The sequence below is a fragment of the Dipodomys merriami genome, unplaced genomic scaffold (genome assembly GCF_024711535.1).
Source record: "Dipodomys merriami isolate MVZ:Mamm:240054 unplaced genomic scaffold, mDipMer1.0.p SCAF_2, whole genome shotgun sequence".
Classification (NCBI taxonomy): domain Eukaryota; kingdom Metazoa; phylum Chordata; class Mammalia; order Rodentia; family Heteromyidae; genus Dipodomys; species Dipodomys merriami.
The window spans coordinates 58,867,057-58,886,745 of record NW_027203381.1 but is presented as its reverse complement, the minus strand read 5'-3'; the positions used below and the strand labels follow the sequence as shown (position 1 = coordinate 58,886,745).

Genomic DNA, 19,689 nt, shown 5'->3' with positions numbered 1-19,689 from the left:
TGCTCATTTTGCACTCTCTCACACACAAAACATCTCTAAATTGGTCGAAAGTGTCTAAAACCCATATGCCACACCTGCACACTCAGGACTACTCCTATCTAACCTGTTTTGAAAGGCAAAACCCTGGGGAAAAATCGGTGGTGGTAAAAGCTGATGATCTCATTATGCTTTTAATGAGTGAATTAAAAAAAAAAAAGAAATGTATCCAGCAACTGCACAATGTAGTTTGAAGCTTCAGATACTTAAAGTAAATCTGTCTGTTACCTTGCCAGGGACTGGCTGTTATTAGGTAGGGAGGGGCATCTGAGCAAACCTACTTCTCTGTCATGGGAGGAGATTACAAGGTAATTGCTGCTGCACATTGCCACCTTCTCTGGAATGATGTCAGGTCAGAAAGAGGAACCACTTTCCACAGAAATAAAAATGATGGCATTGGGCTGGGAGTGTGGTTCAGTGGTCAAGTGCTTGCCTCACATGCATGAAGCCCTGGGTTCGATTCCTCAGTACCACATAAACAGAAAAAGCTGAGTGGCGCTGTGGCTCAAGTGATAAGAGTGCTAGCTTTGAGCAAAAGAAGCTCAGGGATAGTGCCCAGGCCCTGAGTTCAAGCCCCAGGACTAGCAAAAAACAGAACAAAACAAAACCCCAAACCAAAACAAGCAAATAAACAAACAAAACCCAAAAAGAAAATGATGGTAATGGGAGATGAGCCAGAGAGCACTGAGGTTGGGACCCCTGATCTTGCTCCTTTCCCAGTGCCTTGTCCTATGCAACACGGAGGACATATCTTTTGACATGATATATTCTGGCCATTCCATAATTACTTTCTCTTTTTGTCAGGAGAGGAAGATCTAACAACAACAACAAAAAATCCAGAGAGGGGCTGGGAATGGGGCTTAGTGGTAGAGTGCTTGCCTAGCATGCGTGAAGCCCTGGCTTCCATTCCTCAGTACCACATACACAGAAAAAGCTGAAAGTGGTGTTGTAGCTCAAATAGAGTGCTAGCCTTGAGCAAAAAGCAGCTCAGGGACAGTGCCCTTGAGTTCAAGCCCCAGGACTGGCAAAAAAAAAAAAAAATCCAGAGAGACTTATAAAGCAGAGTCACACATAGCTATGTTCTTATAGTGAGGTGGCTTCTTCCTATTGCTAGTCAGAAACCTCTCTACCCCACCATTTGTTTGGGCCAACTATTTGGACTTATTTAAAAAACACCAAAACAAGGCAAGCATTAATTTTGTACATGTAATTAAGGCTTGCCACCCTTTGATTATCTAACTAGTTCTTGCTATTTAAGAAGAAAGAAAAACAATTATCTTAAGGGAGGCTGCTGGGGAGCTACAATTATGACAAAGTGCTCTTCTAAGGGGCGTGGAACTTCAGGATTTTTCTCCAAGAATTTTGACTGTTGAAATAGGTTGGGTAGTGTTGTTCCTGCCACCCAGCTTAAATAGACACAGACTTGATAATAAGAGGAATGAAAGCAGAATCAACTGGAAGAACAGGTTTAATCCTAAAATAGCAAACCCCAACATAAGTTAATGTAATTACAAACCAAAGGGAAAATTACTGATGCATGTGCTGACTGCAGTCATTTTAGGTAGTAATTTGCTGTCTGAAAGAGAAAACATTCACTTACTTCTCTCTGTAGGACTTGGTATTGGAAGAAGGGGAACAGGGAGTGAAGAAGATATAAATTGAAGCCAGGTGCAGGTGGCTCACACCTGTAATCCTAGCTACTCAGGAGGTTGAGATCTGAGAACTGTGGTTCGAAGCCAGCCTAGACAGGAAAGTCTGTGAGACTCTTATCTCAACTTAACCAGCATAATGCCAGAAGTGGTCCATGGGGCCATGCCATAGAGCCTTGAGGGAAAAAAGCTAAGGGACAGTGCACAGCCCTTGACTTCAAGTTCTAGTACTGGCACCAAAGGAAAAATGAAAAAGCTTCAAAATATGAACTTAATTTGACAGTAACTGATAGTCTTCTAGAACAACACTTGAAACTCCCTAAAAGAAGACAACAAATGCAGCTGCCCAACAAGGTAGCACTAAAAATGTTCAGCACACAATCAAAAGTTTGTAGATATATGGAGCAGGAAAACGTGGCTCACAGACAAGAAAAAACAAGATGACTGAAACAGAGACATATGTGTTGGCAGATAAACAAATTATTTAATAAATATGTGTCAAGATTAATGGGAAGATTGAAAGATATATTTCAGAAATATATCTGAAGATCTGTCCAACAACGAACAGGGAAATCAACACTGTGAGACAGAAATAAATAATGGGAGGATAGTAAATGAACTTATAGACTTGCCAAGGGTCCTGTAATTTTTGTTAGATAGTAAAATACAAATTTAGACTGTGTTAAAGGAAGGATGTATCCTACAATCTCAAAATCTACCGCTAAAAATACAAGTTAAAGATATGTAGCTATAAAGGCAATAAAAGAATAAAAATAAACATAAAAATGTTTAAAATCCAAAAAATATTCAAAAACTTGAAAAATATTCAAATGAAGCCAAAGGCAATAAAGAAAAAAACTGCAAAATGCAGAAGCAAAACAGCACCAAAACAAAATCAACAGAAAGGAAAAATGACAGAACTAAATATAATCATTAAATTTAAGTTGACTGAACTTTTCATTTGATAGGTAAAGATTGTCAGATTAAATTAAAGAAGCAAAGCACAGTTAAAGGCTGTTTTCAAGAGATGAAATTACCTTTCTTTTTTTGTTCAGTAACAAGTTATATTCACTTAGACCATATGTTTAGTAATAAAAAAAAATCCCAGTGGCTTTCCAAAGATGATCATCTTATGGGTTATACTCTTTGTCTCAGAAAAGAATTAAATTAGAGGAAGTGGCACTGTGGCTCAAGAGGTAGAGCACTTGCCTTGAGCTGAAGAGCTCAGAGACAGAGCCCAGGGCCAGTGTTCAAGCCCCATGACGAACAACAATACAAAAAGAAAGAAAGAATTAAATTAGAAATCTATTACAGGAAAATACCTAGAGAAGCAATAAATACTTAGAAATTAAAACTGTAATTCTAAATAACCAGTAGGTGAAAGTAGAAATCACTAGGTGAATTAGAAACTATTTGAAGATAAATTATAACATAAATGTATTACATCAAAATTTGTGGGATGCAACTGCAGCAGTGCTTGGATGGTGGTTGAGAGCTTTACCTTCCCTTTAATGTAGCTCAGTGCTGGTGGCTCATACCTGCAATCCTTAGGAGGCTGAGATCTCAGAATCATAGTTAGAAGCCAGTCTGGACAGAGAAGTCCACGAGACTCTTTTTTTTTTTTTTTTTTTTGCCAGTCATGGGGCCTGAACTCTGGGCCTGGACACAGTCCCTCAGCTCTTCAGCTCAAGGCTAGCGCTCTATCACTGGAGCCACAGCACCACTTCCGGCTTTTTCTATTTATGTGGTGCTGAGGAATCGAACCCAGGGCCTCATGCTTGCAAGGCATGCACTCTACCGCTGAGCTACCTTCCCAGCCCCGTCCACGAGACTCTTATCTCCAGTTAACCAGCAAAAAATCAGATCAGAAGTAAAGTTGTGGCTCAGGTGGTAAAGCAACAGCCTTAAGAGAAAAAGCTAAGGGACAGCACCCACATCCTGTCAAGGTCCACTACTGGCACAGAAGAAGGAAGAGGAGAAGAAACAGGAGGAGGAGGAGGAGGACTGAACATCAGTGGTATAAGCTTCTACCATAAGAAGCTAGAAAAATAAAAGTAAGTTAAACTCTAAGCAGAAGGATGACTGAAAGAATTATATAGAAATTGTACAATTGAGTAGTTCATAATATCTGTAATGAAAAATTCACAGGGTGAATGCTGTGGTGATGGCACCACAGCAGATTTGTCCTATATGGATATAGAACTGGTTATGTTCAGGAAAAAGTAAGGTTCCTTTGGTTAAAGAAGGAAAGAAGAGATGAAGATGGAACACACATTGCTGATATATCCAAAGTTTTGCCAGCCAGGCTACTCAGGAGGTTGAGATCTAAGGATCAGTGTGGAACCAGCTCAGGCTGACAAATATGCAAGACTCATCTTTAATTAACCAGCAAAAAAGTGGACTGAAGGCATAGCTCAAGTAGTAAATTGCCAGCTATAAGCAAAAAAGGCTGAGATTGTGACTTAGTAGGCTGGCATGGTAGGTCTGTTAATTCTACCTTTTGGGAGGCTGGGGAAGGAGGATATAGGTATTAGAGGTGTGGCTCAAAAAGAGGAATGCCAGCCATGAGTGAAAAAGCCAAGGGAAGGAATTGGTGTCCTGAGTTCAAGCTCCATGTGCATGTGCACACACAAGTACACAAACATACAACATCCCCCCAAACCAAAACCAACCACAACCCCCGCTCCCAACCAAAACAACCAACAACTCCCCCCCACAGGTTTAAGACTAACAGGCCTCTTCTCAAAAAACCCAACCAAACCAGAAAGCAATAACAAAAACACTATTTAGACTTCATTGTGTTAGCAACAGGGAGCCATGCTATTTTCTAAGCACTAGAAGAGGTGGAGGATGGAAGAGCCCAGATGGCAGGGACAGGGAGTCAGTTAGGAGAGGTGGAACAGGTGGTCACGGAGGTGTTGATAGCACTTACTCAGTGTGGAGAAGGAGATGGTGGCAACTGAAAAAAAAATTCACAAAAGGGTCTCCATAGTAGCTTGGACTAGAAAATAATTTGTGCAAGTAAAGTGATAAAAGGTTTTCAATAGGCAAACTTGTGAGGATAGATCAATATAGATTATGCAAGTGGAAGAGGAAAAAGAATGAAGAATAAAACAGCCTTGGGGAAACCTGAGCATCGCCAGCATAACATATGACGAATGGGAGTCCCAGAGGAGGAGACTGAAAGGAGAAGGAAGTGGAGTAACGTCTGAAATGTTCCAAGAACAATCTGTCAATCACGAATCCTAGATCTAGTAAGCCTGTCTTCTAAAAGGAAGGGTGAAACAGACGTTCTTTCCTAGATAAGCGATAACAGAATCTGCTGCTAGCAGAATAGCCTAACAAAAGCCACAAATGGAAGTTTTTCATCAGCAGGAAAGCAAATTATTTCAGAGGCTAATTTAAATCCACATAAAAAAGATAAGGAAAACAGGACAAGGTAATTCTGTAATTGTGATATACTATATAAATGCCTGTTTTTCACTTTCCTTGTCATGATTGATTTAAGAAAGCAATTGTATGTAGCAGAACATTAGGCCTATCATAGATAGACATGTCTATATTTTATATATGTCACATTTGCACAGAGGGAATGTGTAGAATCAAAGCTTTATTGAGCTAATGAAGTGAAAGAAGATAGTAAAGTAATAATCACAATGAGTTGTTCGAGTTGCACTGTTAATGGAAGTACTAGGCATAGCAATAATACCTCAAGAAGCGGGGGAAAAGGAATAATGTTTCCATATTTAACTGGAATTTAGCTCGTTTAAATCAGAAGCTGAGCCAGGCTTATCCTTTTAAGTCTAGAACCTGGAAACTAAGGTGGAAGGACTGAGAATTTGAGGCCAGCCTGTGTTACATAGTGAGGTTTAGGTCAGCTTGGAATACCTAGGAAGATCTTGCCATGAAACAATAAAACAAAACATGAGTCAGAGAAGCTAGATGCATAACATAAACTCTAGAGTACCATTAAAAAAACCCAAAAAAGTAAAAAACCTCCTCAGAAAACATGAAAGATTTCACCAAAGAAGATATACAGATGGCAAATAAGCATATGAAAAGATACTGAACATGATAAGCAATTAGGGAACTGCAAATTTTCAAAATGAAATACCACTACTCGGCTATTAGAAAGGCTGAACATAAATTCTGGTGAGGATGTGGGACAACATCTTTGGGTGGGGGGAGGGGGGAGAGCACAGTAGTTCACCTGCTTTGGAAGAGTTTGGCAATTAAAAAAATCCAATTGTTTGGATTTTTTCCTCCTTCACCAATGCCCTATGTGTCAAACACTTGGCTCCCTTTGTGAAATGTGCTGTGGCTTTTTAAGAGGTAGAGCCTAGCGGAAGGTTCTTAGGTCACTGGGAAGATGGGGTGTCCTCTAAGAAAATGGTGAGACTGGGCTTTCAGGCCTGTTTCTTGGTTCCAGATGTAAGTGGCTCATTCCATCCTGTGCACTGGACAGAATGTGTTGCCCTTGGCAAGTGCTTAAAACAATGGGGAAACTTGATTTGGACTGGAACCACCAGAACAAGGAGCCAAAATAACCTTTTCTTTATAAATTTATGATCTCTGGTGTTTTGTTATAGCGATAGAAACTGTCCAGTAATAACCTTAACTTCTAGGTACTGACTCAAATGATGTGAAAATGTATGTCCACATAAAAAACCTACACATAGTGAGTTTTCTGAACAACTGATCATCTGGAAGCATCTAAGATGTCCTCCAGTGGTTGAATGGACAGACAAACTGTTGTGGATTCAGACCAGGGAATGTTTCTCAATGATAAGAAATGAAATATTAGGCCACAAAAGCCACCGAAGAACCTTAAATGCTGATTGCTCAGTGACAGAACCCAACTGAAAAAGCAACATACTGTTCAGCCATATGACATCCTAAAAAGACAAAATCAAGGGGATAGTAAAAATACTAGTAGTTGCCAAAAATTGGGGTAGAAGGTAGGTGGAGCACAGTGATTGGGGGAGGGGCAGTAAAACTATTCTGCATTGCATGTTAATGGTTGATATATTTCATTAACACTTGTCAGACCCCACAAAGTATACAACACTAGTGTCAATCATATTTAGATGCTAATAAGTCTTCTATCAACTATAACAAATATACCATATTATAAAATATTCCAACCAAGATGATGGTACCATTTACATGGTGACTACATGGGTACCAGTTTTACCCACTAAACTATTAAGAATGTCTGGGGTTCCTTCCAAGAGCCCTCCTTACATCTGTATGCGGTTTTTCTTTTTTGTTGGGCATGGGGCTTGAACTCTGGGCCTGGGAGCTGTCCCCAAGCTCTTTAGCTCAAGGCTAGTGCTCTACTACTTGAGCCACAGAGCCACTTTTTTTTTTCCTGGTAGCTAATTGGAGATAAGAGTCTCACAGACTTTCCTGCCTAGGCTGGCTCTGAACAGTGATCCTCAGATCTCAGCTTCCTGAGTAGCTAGGATAGGTGTGAACCACAGGCACCCAGCCTCTCCTTATATCTGAAACCAAGACTCCAGCTTCTCCCTGTCAGCATAAAACAGCACCTGGATCATGAACATTTTCAACCCAGCCTTTACAGATCCGCTGTATCCTTGTCTTCAGCACTGAAGTCACACTTGGATAGAAGTCCTATTAAGACAAATATTCTGAGGAAAAACCATGGACATCCATCAAGGGCTGTCATTTATGAGGACCTGAAGCTCTGCAGGAGTCAGAGATGAGGCATTAGAAAGCAAATACATCTTTATTAAGCCACCACCAAACGATGAGTAGAAATGTGGCACCCATTTCAGTCCTTTCTGTATTTCACATTTCTCTTGACTCTCCTGAAATGATCAGCCAGCTGTTCTTGGCACCAGCCAGCTGAGACACATAGCCAGCTTTTCTGTTGTTATGGTAACGGTAGCATGGCAAGGCTTTCCCCATAAAATGTGAAAATTCCCGCGATTCAATAAAGATCATGAGCAAGTGTAGTTGTCTACATTCCTGACTAGGAAACTGGACTATAAAATCCTTACTTCAGAGTTGGAGTTGGGGATCCGGCGGGGTGTGGTACCGAGAGGCTGCCGGCGTGAGAACACTCCCCACCCAGCCACCTGACAGATCATAAACATGTCGGACAAAAGTGAATTAAAGGCAGAGTTGGAACGGAAGAAGCAGCGATTGGCCCAAATTAGAGAGGAAAAGAAGAGAAAAGAAGAAGAAAGTAAGAAAAAGGAAACTGATGAGAAGAAGGAAGCTGTTGCTCCTGTGCAAGAAGAATCAGATCTTGAAAAAAAGAGAAGAGAAGCTGAGGCATTGCTTCAAAGCATGGGGCTAACGCCAGAATCCCCCATTGGCTTACTGAGATTCTACATACCACTCTCGAGCCTGGCTACAGAAGTTTACATTCCCACTACCAGTACAGGAAAATTAGCATTTTACCTAATGCACATCATTACTGAATATTAACCAGCTTTCTCATTTTTGCCACCTTCATGTGTGTAAATTGATCTATAATGTTTTAATATACACTTGTCTGATTACAATGAAAAAAAATCCTTACTTCACCACAATACTTGGAATAAGAAAAATTGGCTCCAAATTCTTATGGCATACTTGAATATTTGAGAAACCGAAAACCACTTTGTCAAAGGCTTGGTTATAAAATCCACTAGATTTCAGTCACTACTGACTAGTAAAGGTGCCGAAAGCAAAACCTATACATTCTAGTAGCCTTTGTCCCTTCAAAGCTTGCTAAGTATTTGCTGAATGGAATCACACAATTGTTGGACAGACTATACTTTCTTACTGCCCATGCTTTTTTCTGGCCGGGAGTTATTGTGAGGGGAACCCTGTCTGTGGACTTTCCAGAGGCCTCCACCAGTCTGAGGAAGCCTCAGCCACAGCCCTGGGCCCTCAGACTTCCATAGAACAAGCTTATGTATAAGCATAGGTGTCTAATCAAACCTTACGACAAAGTTCTTCCTCTGTGCATATAACAGGCCCACCTCTGCTACAAAGATTCTTGCTGGATGTTTCTTAAGTGGTTTCATCAAGTGGTCCTTTAATTCATTCAGACCTCCAATTTGGAGCTTTGCTATGGAGTTCACTGTAGTGGACTTTTTTTTTTTTTTTGTCGGTCGTGGGGCTTGAACTCTGGGCCTGGGCGCTGTCCCTCAGCTCTTCAGCTCAAGGCGAGCGCTCTACCACTTGAGCTACAGCGCCACTTCCGGTTTTCTGGTGGTTTATTGGAGATAGGAGTCTCACGGTCTCTCCTGCCCGGGCTGGCTTTGAACCGTGATCCTCAGATCTCAGCCTCCTGAGTAGCTAGGATTACAGGCATGAGCCACCAGCGCCCGGCTTGTAGTGGACTTTTGTATTAATTTTCATCTAAGGGATAGGCAAACTACCTTTCTATGATTAAACACAAAAGAGAAGCTTATGGATCTTCTTTGTTATTCAAGTTATCAATTAGAGCTATATATGAAATGCTTTATATAAGTTTCACATGCTATATATATACTTATTCAATAAATATTTCTAGTTTAGGACAACTGGGAAAAATACCTAAAAGGTACAATGTTGCCAAATGATCCATGCGGTAGAATGTGCCATATATCAGACACATGGCAGCTGAACAGAACAGTGCTGTCTTGATGTGACTGTTACAGGTGATATGTGTCCTAAGAAGATAGCAGTGCCCTGGGCACTGCTCCTGTCTTCTGAGCATATGAGCCCAGGTTTTGGCAGGGTCATGCTGATAGCAGTCATTAAACACTTCCTTCAGTTATGAGTCAACAGTGCCTCATTGGTTACATCAAGAATACCAACTGATTTCTTGTGATTTTTTAATATGCTACTCTGGCAGTTGCTGTTCAACACACCCCACTGCTGCCTCCAATTGTTAGTGCAAGTTTGGGAAGATGGACTACAGCTTAAGTGTTAGGACTAGAACATGCACGTAGACATACATATATAAGCACAAGCTGATGCACAGCTGATCAGAGAAGCCCAACCAGGTGTTAAGGTTCCCACTGACCTCACGTAATCTCACTAAGAGTGCTGATTTGGGGAGAACAGTAAGGCACTGGCTATCCTGAGGAGAGAAGCCTGGCCCAGCGACGTTGTCTTATGAGTGAAGGATTTCAGGTAGAGACAACCTCAACACATCAAGGTAAATGTATTGGCAGAGATTAGTTCAGGGTACTGTGAGCTCAAAGGATACCTAACAGACTTAGAGAAGTATTACAAAGATTTGAATTTATCTCTTCAATTTCCTCAAGAACCTTTTCTCTCGCTTAGACAACTGTCTAGTTGTTTTAACTGGCCTTCCTGCTTTCGGTGAGAACTCATCTTCAAGATAAGAAGCAGCCTCTGCAGGCTGTGGGTTGTTGTGATAGCCAGAAAATTTCTCACTCCCATTTCCTCCAATGTGCTGTACTCACCCAGGTCCACCTGTAATACCCTTTTCTTTATTATCCAAGGCTAAAAATAGCCTTTTCTTCCCTGAAGTCTTCCCTATCCTCTCTCCACCTCAGACTGGTTTAGGCACCTGTTATGATGAGTATGTTAAAGGAACTATAGACACAATAAACTGTGCTAAGTATGTATATTTAGTTTAGGCTTCACTGAACTTAGGAGTAGTTGGTGGTCCTAATTAAGAATATCCTATTTCGGTAGTAGCTAGCCAACATGAACTCCCAAAGGTAGCTACCAATAAGCCCAGCTTTTCAATTATTGACTAATACCTAAGACTTTGCAAATCAGCTAACAAGCATGGTAAATACTGGAAATGGATTCTCATTGACAAAATTAAAGGTATTAAAGATATACATTGGATAAAATAGATGAGACATAGTCTCACCTATTGCTTGGAGAAGGAGTAAGCATAACTTGACCACTTAGAATACCATTTGGAACTTGTGGCTAATCTTGTCTTGAAAGTTTTTGTTTGTGGATTATAAGAGGAACAGTTCTACTTTTATAATGTTGCCCCATTTCTGACGGTGAATGACAGAGCTGAAGGATCACCAGGGTCAAAAAACAGGCTGTGGGTACCCACTTTTAAGTGAGCATTTATGTGGAATTTGCTTTCACTGTAACTGGATAAAAAGGTAATAGAGGAACAGTTAATCATTCCTCAAAGTTCTTTATTTTTTTTTGCCATAAAGAGCATACAGGTTACACTAAATCACTCAAGCCATTTCAAAGCCAGGCTTCTTCTTGGTGGCGATGGCATGTGTCAAACTGTGTAACTGTGAGTTTACCTTTCCCATTGACTTCTGAAGTCACTAAGAACAAAGACTGGATTTTTCATCTCTAGACCAATGCTTAGCGTGGTATGTAGCATAAAGAAATATATAAACAGCATGAAAAATGGAAAGAACACATGATTAAGAGTTGTGAGACTGTTTTATTATCAGTCTCAAAAACAAGTTGAGTATTTATTATGTGTCACACATAAGTGCTAAGCATTTAAAACAGTATTTCATTTAATCTTCAGGGCAATTCCAAGAGGGAAAATCAGTTATTGAGGAGGAAAGAGAGAGCATTGTTTATTCAGGATCATTCAGATCACTGGTAGAAGAGTAAATCTTTGAACCCAAAGTGTGGTTGTATCTAAGCACATGTTTTTAATCTCTATTTTAGAAGTGTGTCCCATGGCTAATTTTGGAGAACTTGTACAAAACACAATTGCCATCTGTCTTCTACTATCATTCTTGTATGTATGCCGAGACTAAAATGGTTTAGCATCTACTATGGTTTGAATGCAATCAAGGCTTGGTCCCACATGGCACTACTAGGAGGTGTCAAGGACCTCTGGAGTTGAGGTCTAATGGGGTACCCTTGAGGGGATTGTGGGACCCTGGTCTCATTCACTCTGGCTCCTGGATTATGATGTGAATTCCTGACCTCAATATGTGCTCCTGCCATGAATGTGCTACTCTTGCCAGAGGCCCAAACCTAGGGGGGTTGCTGGGTCTTGGACTTGAACCTCCAAAATTGTGAGCTGAATAAGCCTTCTTTTCTTCCTAAGTAGCCTGTCTTAGGTATTTTGTTGTAGTAGGTGAACTCATAGCCTTTATAGACAGGAAGTAAAATGGCACCGATGATAGGCTGTGGTATGTGAAGAAATGCTAATGTTGTTGGCCAGCTTGTTTTAGGCATAATTATCTAAAGGGAAATCATGTCAAGAGAGACTAACTTTCTCCTTGGAATATCTTTTATGTGCTGCCACATGATGATACCATGATGCCATGCCTGGTATACTGACAATACTTGGTTGCTAGGAGACTGAGGCTGGGTCCTAACCTAAACTGGAAAAGTCAGCGTTCTTGCAATTTATCATTAAAGTATCCAATCAGAAAAAGACCTTGAAAGCATTAAGATGCTTAAACATCAATGTCATTTTGAGAAGGATATTCAACAGAGGAGAATAAATATACAGAAGGAATTATTATTGGTTTTAAATTTTTACCTTCTTAACAGGAGGGTCCCCTTTGGACTGATGATATGATGGAGACACCTTCACCTGGAAAAACACAGCAAACATTTCAATGCCTTATTAGTTACAGCCTACCTATATTTGACCCACATTCAAAATAATTCAACTCAAACTGTTTTAACTGATATTGTAACTTACATATTCAACTGAAAATAGTGAAGACAGATATTTTCAGAGTACTAATGAAAAGGTTTTATTTTAGGTTCCCTTGAAATTTTTCTGGAGATCAAAAAGCCAGTAATTACCTAAGATAAAAGTATGATTAGGTAGGAAAAGTGGAACAGATGGTCCAAGCTGGTTTTAATAAAATGGTGAGATATTAAATAGAGTTAGAGCCTGGTGATAATGTTAGTCAACTGAAGTAGTAATCTATGGTTAGCATTTCTTACAGTGGACTGTAAGCAAAGAACTCTCTATTTTTCCTGGTTCTGTGGCTTGATCTCGAGCCTCACACTCTTAATTAGCCTTTTTGCTCAAAGCCGGCACTCTACCATTTGAGCCATACCTCTAACTTCTGGCTTTTTGATGATTAATTAGACGTAAGACTCTCTGCCCAGGCTGGCTTCAAACCTCAGTCACCAGATTTCAGCCTCCTGAGTAGTTAGGATTACAGGCATGAGCTATCATTACCAAGCTAGGAAAAAAATTTTAATACAATAATGTGGGTGAATCTCAAGTACTAATATTGAGTAGAGGAAGTCAGATTAAAAAAAGTGTATTTTATACTTTCATTTACCTAAAATCCTAGAAAATGCAAATGGATGAGTGGTTGTCAGGAAATTGAATACATTTTTAGTGGTGATAGGCCATTATTTGACTGAGGCTATGGATACATGGATGTATATATTCATTAAATTTGTACATTTAAAAAAGTATAGTTTATATCAATTATATCCAAAAAGATTTAAAGAAATTTATATGATATTGCTAAAATATTTGTTAGAAAGGAATTTACACCTTTATATACTATACTGGAAAATAAATTAAAAGAAAGAACCTATACTTCCAATTTAAGAAACTAGAAGGTCAAAATAAAACCAGGCTAACTAGATGGAATGAAGTAATAAAGGGCAGAAATCAATGAAATAGAAATAAAATGAAGCAACAGAGAAACTACCAAAGCCAAATATTGATTCTTTTTAAAGATCAGCAAAAAGAATAATGAAATGAATGAATGAACATTATTTCTTAAAAACAAAACAAAACAGAATTTATGAAAATGGACCCAAGGTGAAACAGAAAATAATGAATAACCTTGAATCTACTAGAGATTGAATTTCCTATAAAATAATTTTCCATAATAAAAATTTCAAGTCTATGTTTCTGCAGTGAATTCTAGCACATATTAAGTACACAGACTAAGAAATCAGAATACTCACTTTTTATTAATTTACAAAGAAAAACATAATTATTACTATAAATAATTCAGTACTAGTAAATGCTATGTCTAAAATGGTGGAGAAGAGGGGTTAAGTACCAGGTGAGGAACTGCACTCAAGATCTCAGGACTCTCCTATCTCTTACCAATCTAATTGCAAAAGTCTGCAGTATAGATGATGAAGATGTTTCCTATTACTGTCCTATCATCATTCAAGGAGGATCACATTGCAGGCTTATTTTTGTGCTGTTCCCCTCTGACTGTAAGAATAACTTCAGAAAGCACACCTCTGCTTAAGGATCAAAACTGCTGGCTGTCCAAGACTGCCCTTTCAGATTTAGCAGGTCTGCAAAAATTACACCTGACAGTCCTTGCTGTAACATATCATAACATTAATACTCTGGAAATCACTCCAGATGTATGATGTAGACTGCAAAAAGGGATCCAATTTTAACTCCTGCTATGCTCTTTTGAAAAGAGAGGAAACAGATTTTCAAAGGAAAGTAGGTTATTTAAGCTTAAAAAATGACCTCATGAAAGCATCTGCAGACTTTTTAAAACAAGCCAAGAACTCGATGTGGTGGTGGACAATTTATCTGAGAAAGCTGTTCTCTGGAGATTAAGTCAGAGAGTGTTTGATGTGGCAGGAGAAATGGCTCAGCAGTGCTCATGAAAGGTCTTATTTTTCATTTAACAGGATTCCTCCTGGAAATGCCTCAGGCAGTGCAGCTTAAAAGACACTTAAAATCCAGGTGGGCCAACACCAGATCTGGGGATATGGAGAATATACTAAGCTATGGCCTTAATAATGCTGATCTTTTGTGATCGTTGTTAATAAAATGATTCCTGAGTTAAGCAATCTGAGCTGAAGTTTAGAAACAATAGGAATACCTTCCTTATCACTTAGCTTTTTGAAAAACAAGCCATAATTTTTCTGATTACAAAAGGAATACATGTACACTTGTGGAAGTTGAGAAAATATGAGAGCAAAAGAAGCAAATAAAACTGCAAGCCAACAACACTGTGGGTACCTACATTAACATTTGGATTCACACATTTTTGTGATCTTTTAATGTTACACAATGTTAATATTCATTTCACCATATCATTGTTTTTCTAAAGTGTGGTTTTCCTGGCTACAAAGCAGTTCATTTAGTGTGGCTACTGTGGGCTCTTAGGACATTTTGATTGTTTTCAAATTTTTCTCTTTTTTCCAAGACTAGGGCTCGAAGAACTCTGTATCTGACCCTTATCTCTCATTGGCAGGAATCCTATCACATGAGCCATGCCTCCAACTAGTTTTCAAATTTTTTTTTTTAATGTTTGCTTATGTGGTGCTGGGGAATGCAAGGCAAGTGCTCTACCACTGAGCCACCTTCCCAGCCCAGTTTTCAAATTTTTAATGATAAAAAATGTTGATAACAGAGAAGATTAGCATGGCCCCTGAGCAAGGATGACATGCAAATTCATGAAGCGTTCCATATTTTTTCCAAAAATTCATATGGAACAATAAAAGACCCCGAACAGCAAAAAATGATCCTTAACAGAAAGAACAGTGCTGGAGGAATATCAATACCAAATTTCAAACTCTACCACAAAGACATAGTAATCAAAACAGCTTGGTACTGGCACAAGAACAGACCTCTGGACTAATGGAATAGAATTGAAAACCCAGAAATGGACCCACAGATCTATAGCCATCTAATCTTTGATAAGGGAGCTAAAAAAATAGAATGGAAGAAAGACAGCCTCTTCAGTAAATGGTGCTGGCAAAATTGGTTAATCACTTGTAGAAAACTAAAGCTAGATCCTTATCTATCACCCTGCACCAGAATCAACTCCAAATGGATCAAAGACCTTGGAATCAAAGCAGACACCCTGAAAACATTACAGGATGGAATAGGAGAAACCCTAGGACTCCTTGGCACAGGCTGAAATTTTCTTAAAAGAGACCCAGAAACACAACAAATCAAAGAAAGGTTGGACAAATGGGATTGCATGAAATTGCAGAGCTTCTGCATGGCAAAGGACATAGCTCGCAAGATCAATAGAAAGCCCACGGATTGGGAGAAGATCTTCACTAGCCATACATCGGACTAGGGTCTCATATCTAAAATATACCTGGAACTCAAAAAATTAAATCCCCCAATAACAAATCCTCAAAGAAACAACTGCCCAATAAATAAGTGGGCTAAAGATTTAAAGTGAAACTTCTCTGAAGAGGAGCGAAGGATGGCCAATAGACACATGAAGAAATGCTCAACCTCTCTAGCCATAAAAGAAATGCAAATCAAAACAACATTGAGATACCACCTCACCCCAGTTAGAATGGCTAGAATCAAGAACTCTAATAACAACAGATGCTGGAGGGGATGTGGACAGAAGGGAACCTTACTGCATTGTTGGTGGGAGTGTAAACTTGTTCAACCACTTTGGAAAGCAGTATGGAGGTTCCTCTAAAGACTCCACATAGATCTCCCTATGGCCCAGCATTATCACTTTTGGGCATTTACCCAAATGTTCACAAACAAGACCACACTAAAGCTACCAGCACAACTATGTTTATTGCAGCATTATTTACTAAAGCTAAGATATGGAACCAACCCATATGCCCTTCAGTAGATGAATGGATCACGAAAATGTGGTAGATATACACAATGGAATTCTATGCCTCCATCAGAAAGAATGACTGCCCCATTTGTTAGGAAATGGAAAGACTTGGAAAAAATTATATTAAGTGAAATAAGCTAGGCCCAAAGAAACATAGGTCCCATGGTTTCTCTTATTTGCAATAACTAGTATATGTCTGAGACAAGCAGAAATGGTCAGATAAGTTGATGTTAAGTGAAATGAACCCCAAGATAAGGACTCAAATGTTTTTTCTTTTTTGTGATTGTTTCTAACATATTTATAAGATATTTCTTTGTTGGTTTGTATGTCCCTCCCCCAAGGTATAACCCCTGTTTTCACTGTTTTTGATGTTGGTATAATTTGTGGAGGGGAAGGGAAAAAAGCAATTGTTTAAATAGGGATACAGGTAGACCCATTGCAACAATGAGATGTACAAGATGTTATGTCGAAAAACAAACTTTACAACTTTAGTGCAGGGTGGGGAGGGAGATGGGAAGGGATTGTAAGGGGAAACAAAGGAGGAGGCAACAATGCTTGATAAGAAATGTACTCATTACCTTGCCTATGTAATTGTAACCCCTCTGTATGGTATTTTCACAATAAAAAATGTTGTCATAGGTATCCAAATAAACACTTGACAAAGCAAACTTCCACCGGACAGATTTGTCTAAGTTCCTGTTTTGAAGAAACATTAAAAAATATTTACTGCCAAATTTTCTCCTGATAAGAGTCTATAAGCCCTTTTCCTATAATTCCAAAACCAATTTTAAAAAAAGCTCTGAAACCAAAAGGATTGCTTTAACACAATTTTTGGCACCTAAACTCATTAGGCAGCAAAGTCTGCCCTGTGCTGAAGTGAGGCTATGGATAGTCTTTCTTACCTCACACAAACATTAGATTATGTGATACTGTCCCAGTCCAACTGGAACTGTCATATGACATATTCATCACGTTACTTTTATTTTCACATTTTAAAATGTCATTTATTGTCTTCTGGAGTCCATTTTCTTAAAACGAAAAGTCAGCCATCACTGTTTCTCTTGTCTTTCCTTGGCTCCTTTAAGACCCTCTCTTCTATCTTTGGTGTTAACAGCTGGACTGTGATGACCATGTGAACAAGTATGGATTTCTTTCCATGTATCTGCTAGGAGTTTGCAAGCTTGGGGAAAAAAAAAATATTCTTAGTTGGAATTTAACCCTTCCCATTGCTATACAGTCTAGACCACCAAGGCAGTGCTTGCTCATTCTGCTAACCCTGCCTAGGAAGGACATCCTTCATTTCAGATATTGCAGTTTTACTCTAGATATTCTGACCTTTTGTCTAACTTTCATATCTTCATTCAATATATTCAATCTTTTCTCTAGCTTAATAACAATTTTAAATGTCCCTGTCTAATTATTCTATTTCTGGGTCAAAAAGTTTTAATAATTTTTTCTTCATTATGACATATTTTCTTAATTCTTTGTGTATCTGGTAATTTTTTTTTATTGTAAAGATACTGTACAGAGGGGGGCTGGGAAGGTGGCTCAGTGCTTGCCTTGCATTCATGAAGCCCTGGGTTCGATTCCTCAGCACCACATAAGCAGAAAAAGCTGGAAGTGGTGCTGTGGCTCAAGTGGTAGGGTGTCAGCCTTGAGCTGAAGAGCTGAGGGACAGTGCCCAGGCCCAGAGTAAGGTAATGACTACATTTTCTATCGAGCATTGTTACCCCAGGCTTTGTTTGACTCCTACTATCCCTTCCCCCCCCTCCCCCCCCCCCACCCTCCCACGGGGCCAAGGGCCAACCTGTATCCTTGTTTCAGAATTTTGTTAGTTCCCTTCCCCTCCCCAAATTAAAAAAATGTATATACAAGATGCAGGACACCAGGATCAAATACAACAGGGGTTATTATCTGGTATTTTTTTTAACAAGGGTGTTGGATATATTTTAAATTCCTTGCAAATCCTTGAGCTTTTTCTAGATATGGTTAAGATCCTAGGAAATAGTTTGATTTTTTTTTTTTTTTTTTTTTTTTTTTAGGTTTTGTTTTCAAGCTCTGTTGGTGTTATCACAAAGCAGAAGTTAGTCTAGGGTTAAATCCCCTTTTCCCTTTTCAGGGTAAGACTTAGTGTTCTCAGTGCTGACCTGTGAATTAAAAAGCCTTCCAGGCTAGCTGGCAGAAATAGGCATTACTTCTAACTGTAGGTCAGTTTAGGACAATGTCCCACTTAAAATTCGTTTAGGTGGTACTTCTGTGATCTCAAGAACTTTCCTTACATAAGTGGGTCAGTATTCAACTGAATAGTCAAAGAACTCTCTCCTCTGTCCAATATTCATTCTCTCCTGCAAAACTCTAGCTACCTTGGCTCTGCTGGCTTTCTTGCTCTTTCTCTTTGACTGTGAGAGACTGCGCAGCTCTATCTCACTAGCCCCCTTCTGACTCATGGCTTGAAGTTTCTCTAGGCAGTAATTTAAGGATAATTTTACGTTTTAAGTCATTTGCTCTCCCCTCCCCCAACTTGAAAAAACAGGATCACTGTCTACCATTGTCTGCTGCCCAATATTTTAAGAACCATTATTTTCAAATATTTTATTTTTTCCTCCCTCAAGAAACTCCAAACAAATCCAGTATTGGAAGTCCCGGTATTACCTTTATAAATTCCAAAAAGTTATAAATTCTGAAACATATCTGGCTAAGTAAGGGACAGTGGATTGTAAAAACAGGCATTTCAACTAGAAGGGTTTACAAATGTCAGCCTCCTCACATTCTACTTAGTCCATGTTCTGCTGCTATAACAGACTACCACAGGTGTAGGCATGTATTTGGTTCATAATGCTGCAGGCTGAGAGTCTAAGATCGAGGAGCACATTGGTGAGGGCTTTCTTGCTACACTGAAACATAGTAATGGGCATCACAAGGTGAGAGTGAAGGGCAGTGCTAGCTCGGGACTTTTCTCCTCTTCTTATAAAGCCCTAGTCCCATCATGAGGGTCCTGATCCCTTGCCTTCATGACCGAAGTGCATTTCCAAGAACACCCAAATACCAGCAATATACAAATTTGGGGCCTGAGCTCTCAACACATCATCTGTGTGGGAGACACCCATTCACAGCACTGTACTTACAAAAATAAATACACATGTATTTTTACATGTGTGTCAGTTTAATATGTAGTTATAGGAATTTGGCAGTTTAATGTGTTGACAAAAGTAGCATGTTGCTATTTTAATGTTTAAAAAAAATCACTGGTAAAATATGTTCTCACATTTTATGATATAATGAAAGGTTCTTTCTGAATATGAGGTTTATTTAAATATAATTAAGAGGGATGATTTAAAGTACATTGTAATATATATCATGTATTGTATACCAGAAAGTTTTTTTTTAAGTTTTAAACTTATATTTCCATCAAAGATAGTTCTATACAATGATTTTAAATTTTTTCTTAATACTAATGTCATACTTACTTAGGTCTCTTGGACACAACCTTTTTCTGTATTATAATAGCTGCACAAACTTGTAGG

General features: G+C 39.0%; 1 protein-coding gene and 1 non-coding gene across 3 annotated transcripts in view; one reads left to right on the top strand and one right to left on the bottom strand.

Annotated features, from left to right (window-relative positions):
- The window catches only part of Vps8 (VPS8 subunit of CORVET complex), a 228,588-nt gene that overhangs the window by 18,793 nt on the left and 190,106 nt on the right, over nt 1-19,689 (bottom strand). For both annotated transcript variants that reach the window (XM_070029739.1, XM_070029740.1), the window contains one exon: nt 12,151-12,204. In XM_070029739.1, coding sequence (XP_069885840.1) covers nt 12,151-12,204 — 54 coding nt within the window. The remainder of the gene's footprint in view (nt 1-12,150; nt 12,205-19,689) is intronic.
- On the top strand, nt 14,941-15,043 carry LOC138832640 (U6 spliceosomal RNA). The gene has a single exon (XR_011373595.1). It is a non-coding gene; the product is annotated as a U6 spliceosomal RNA (small nuclear RNA).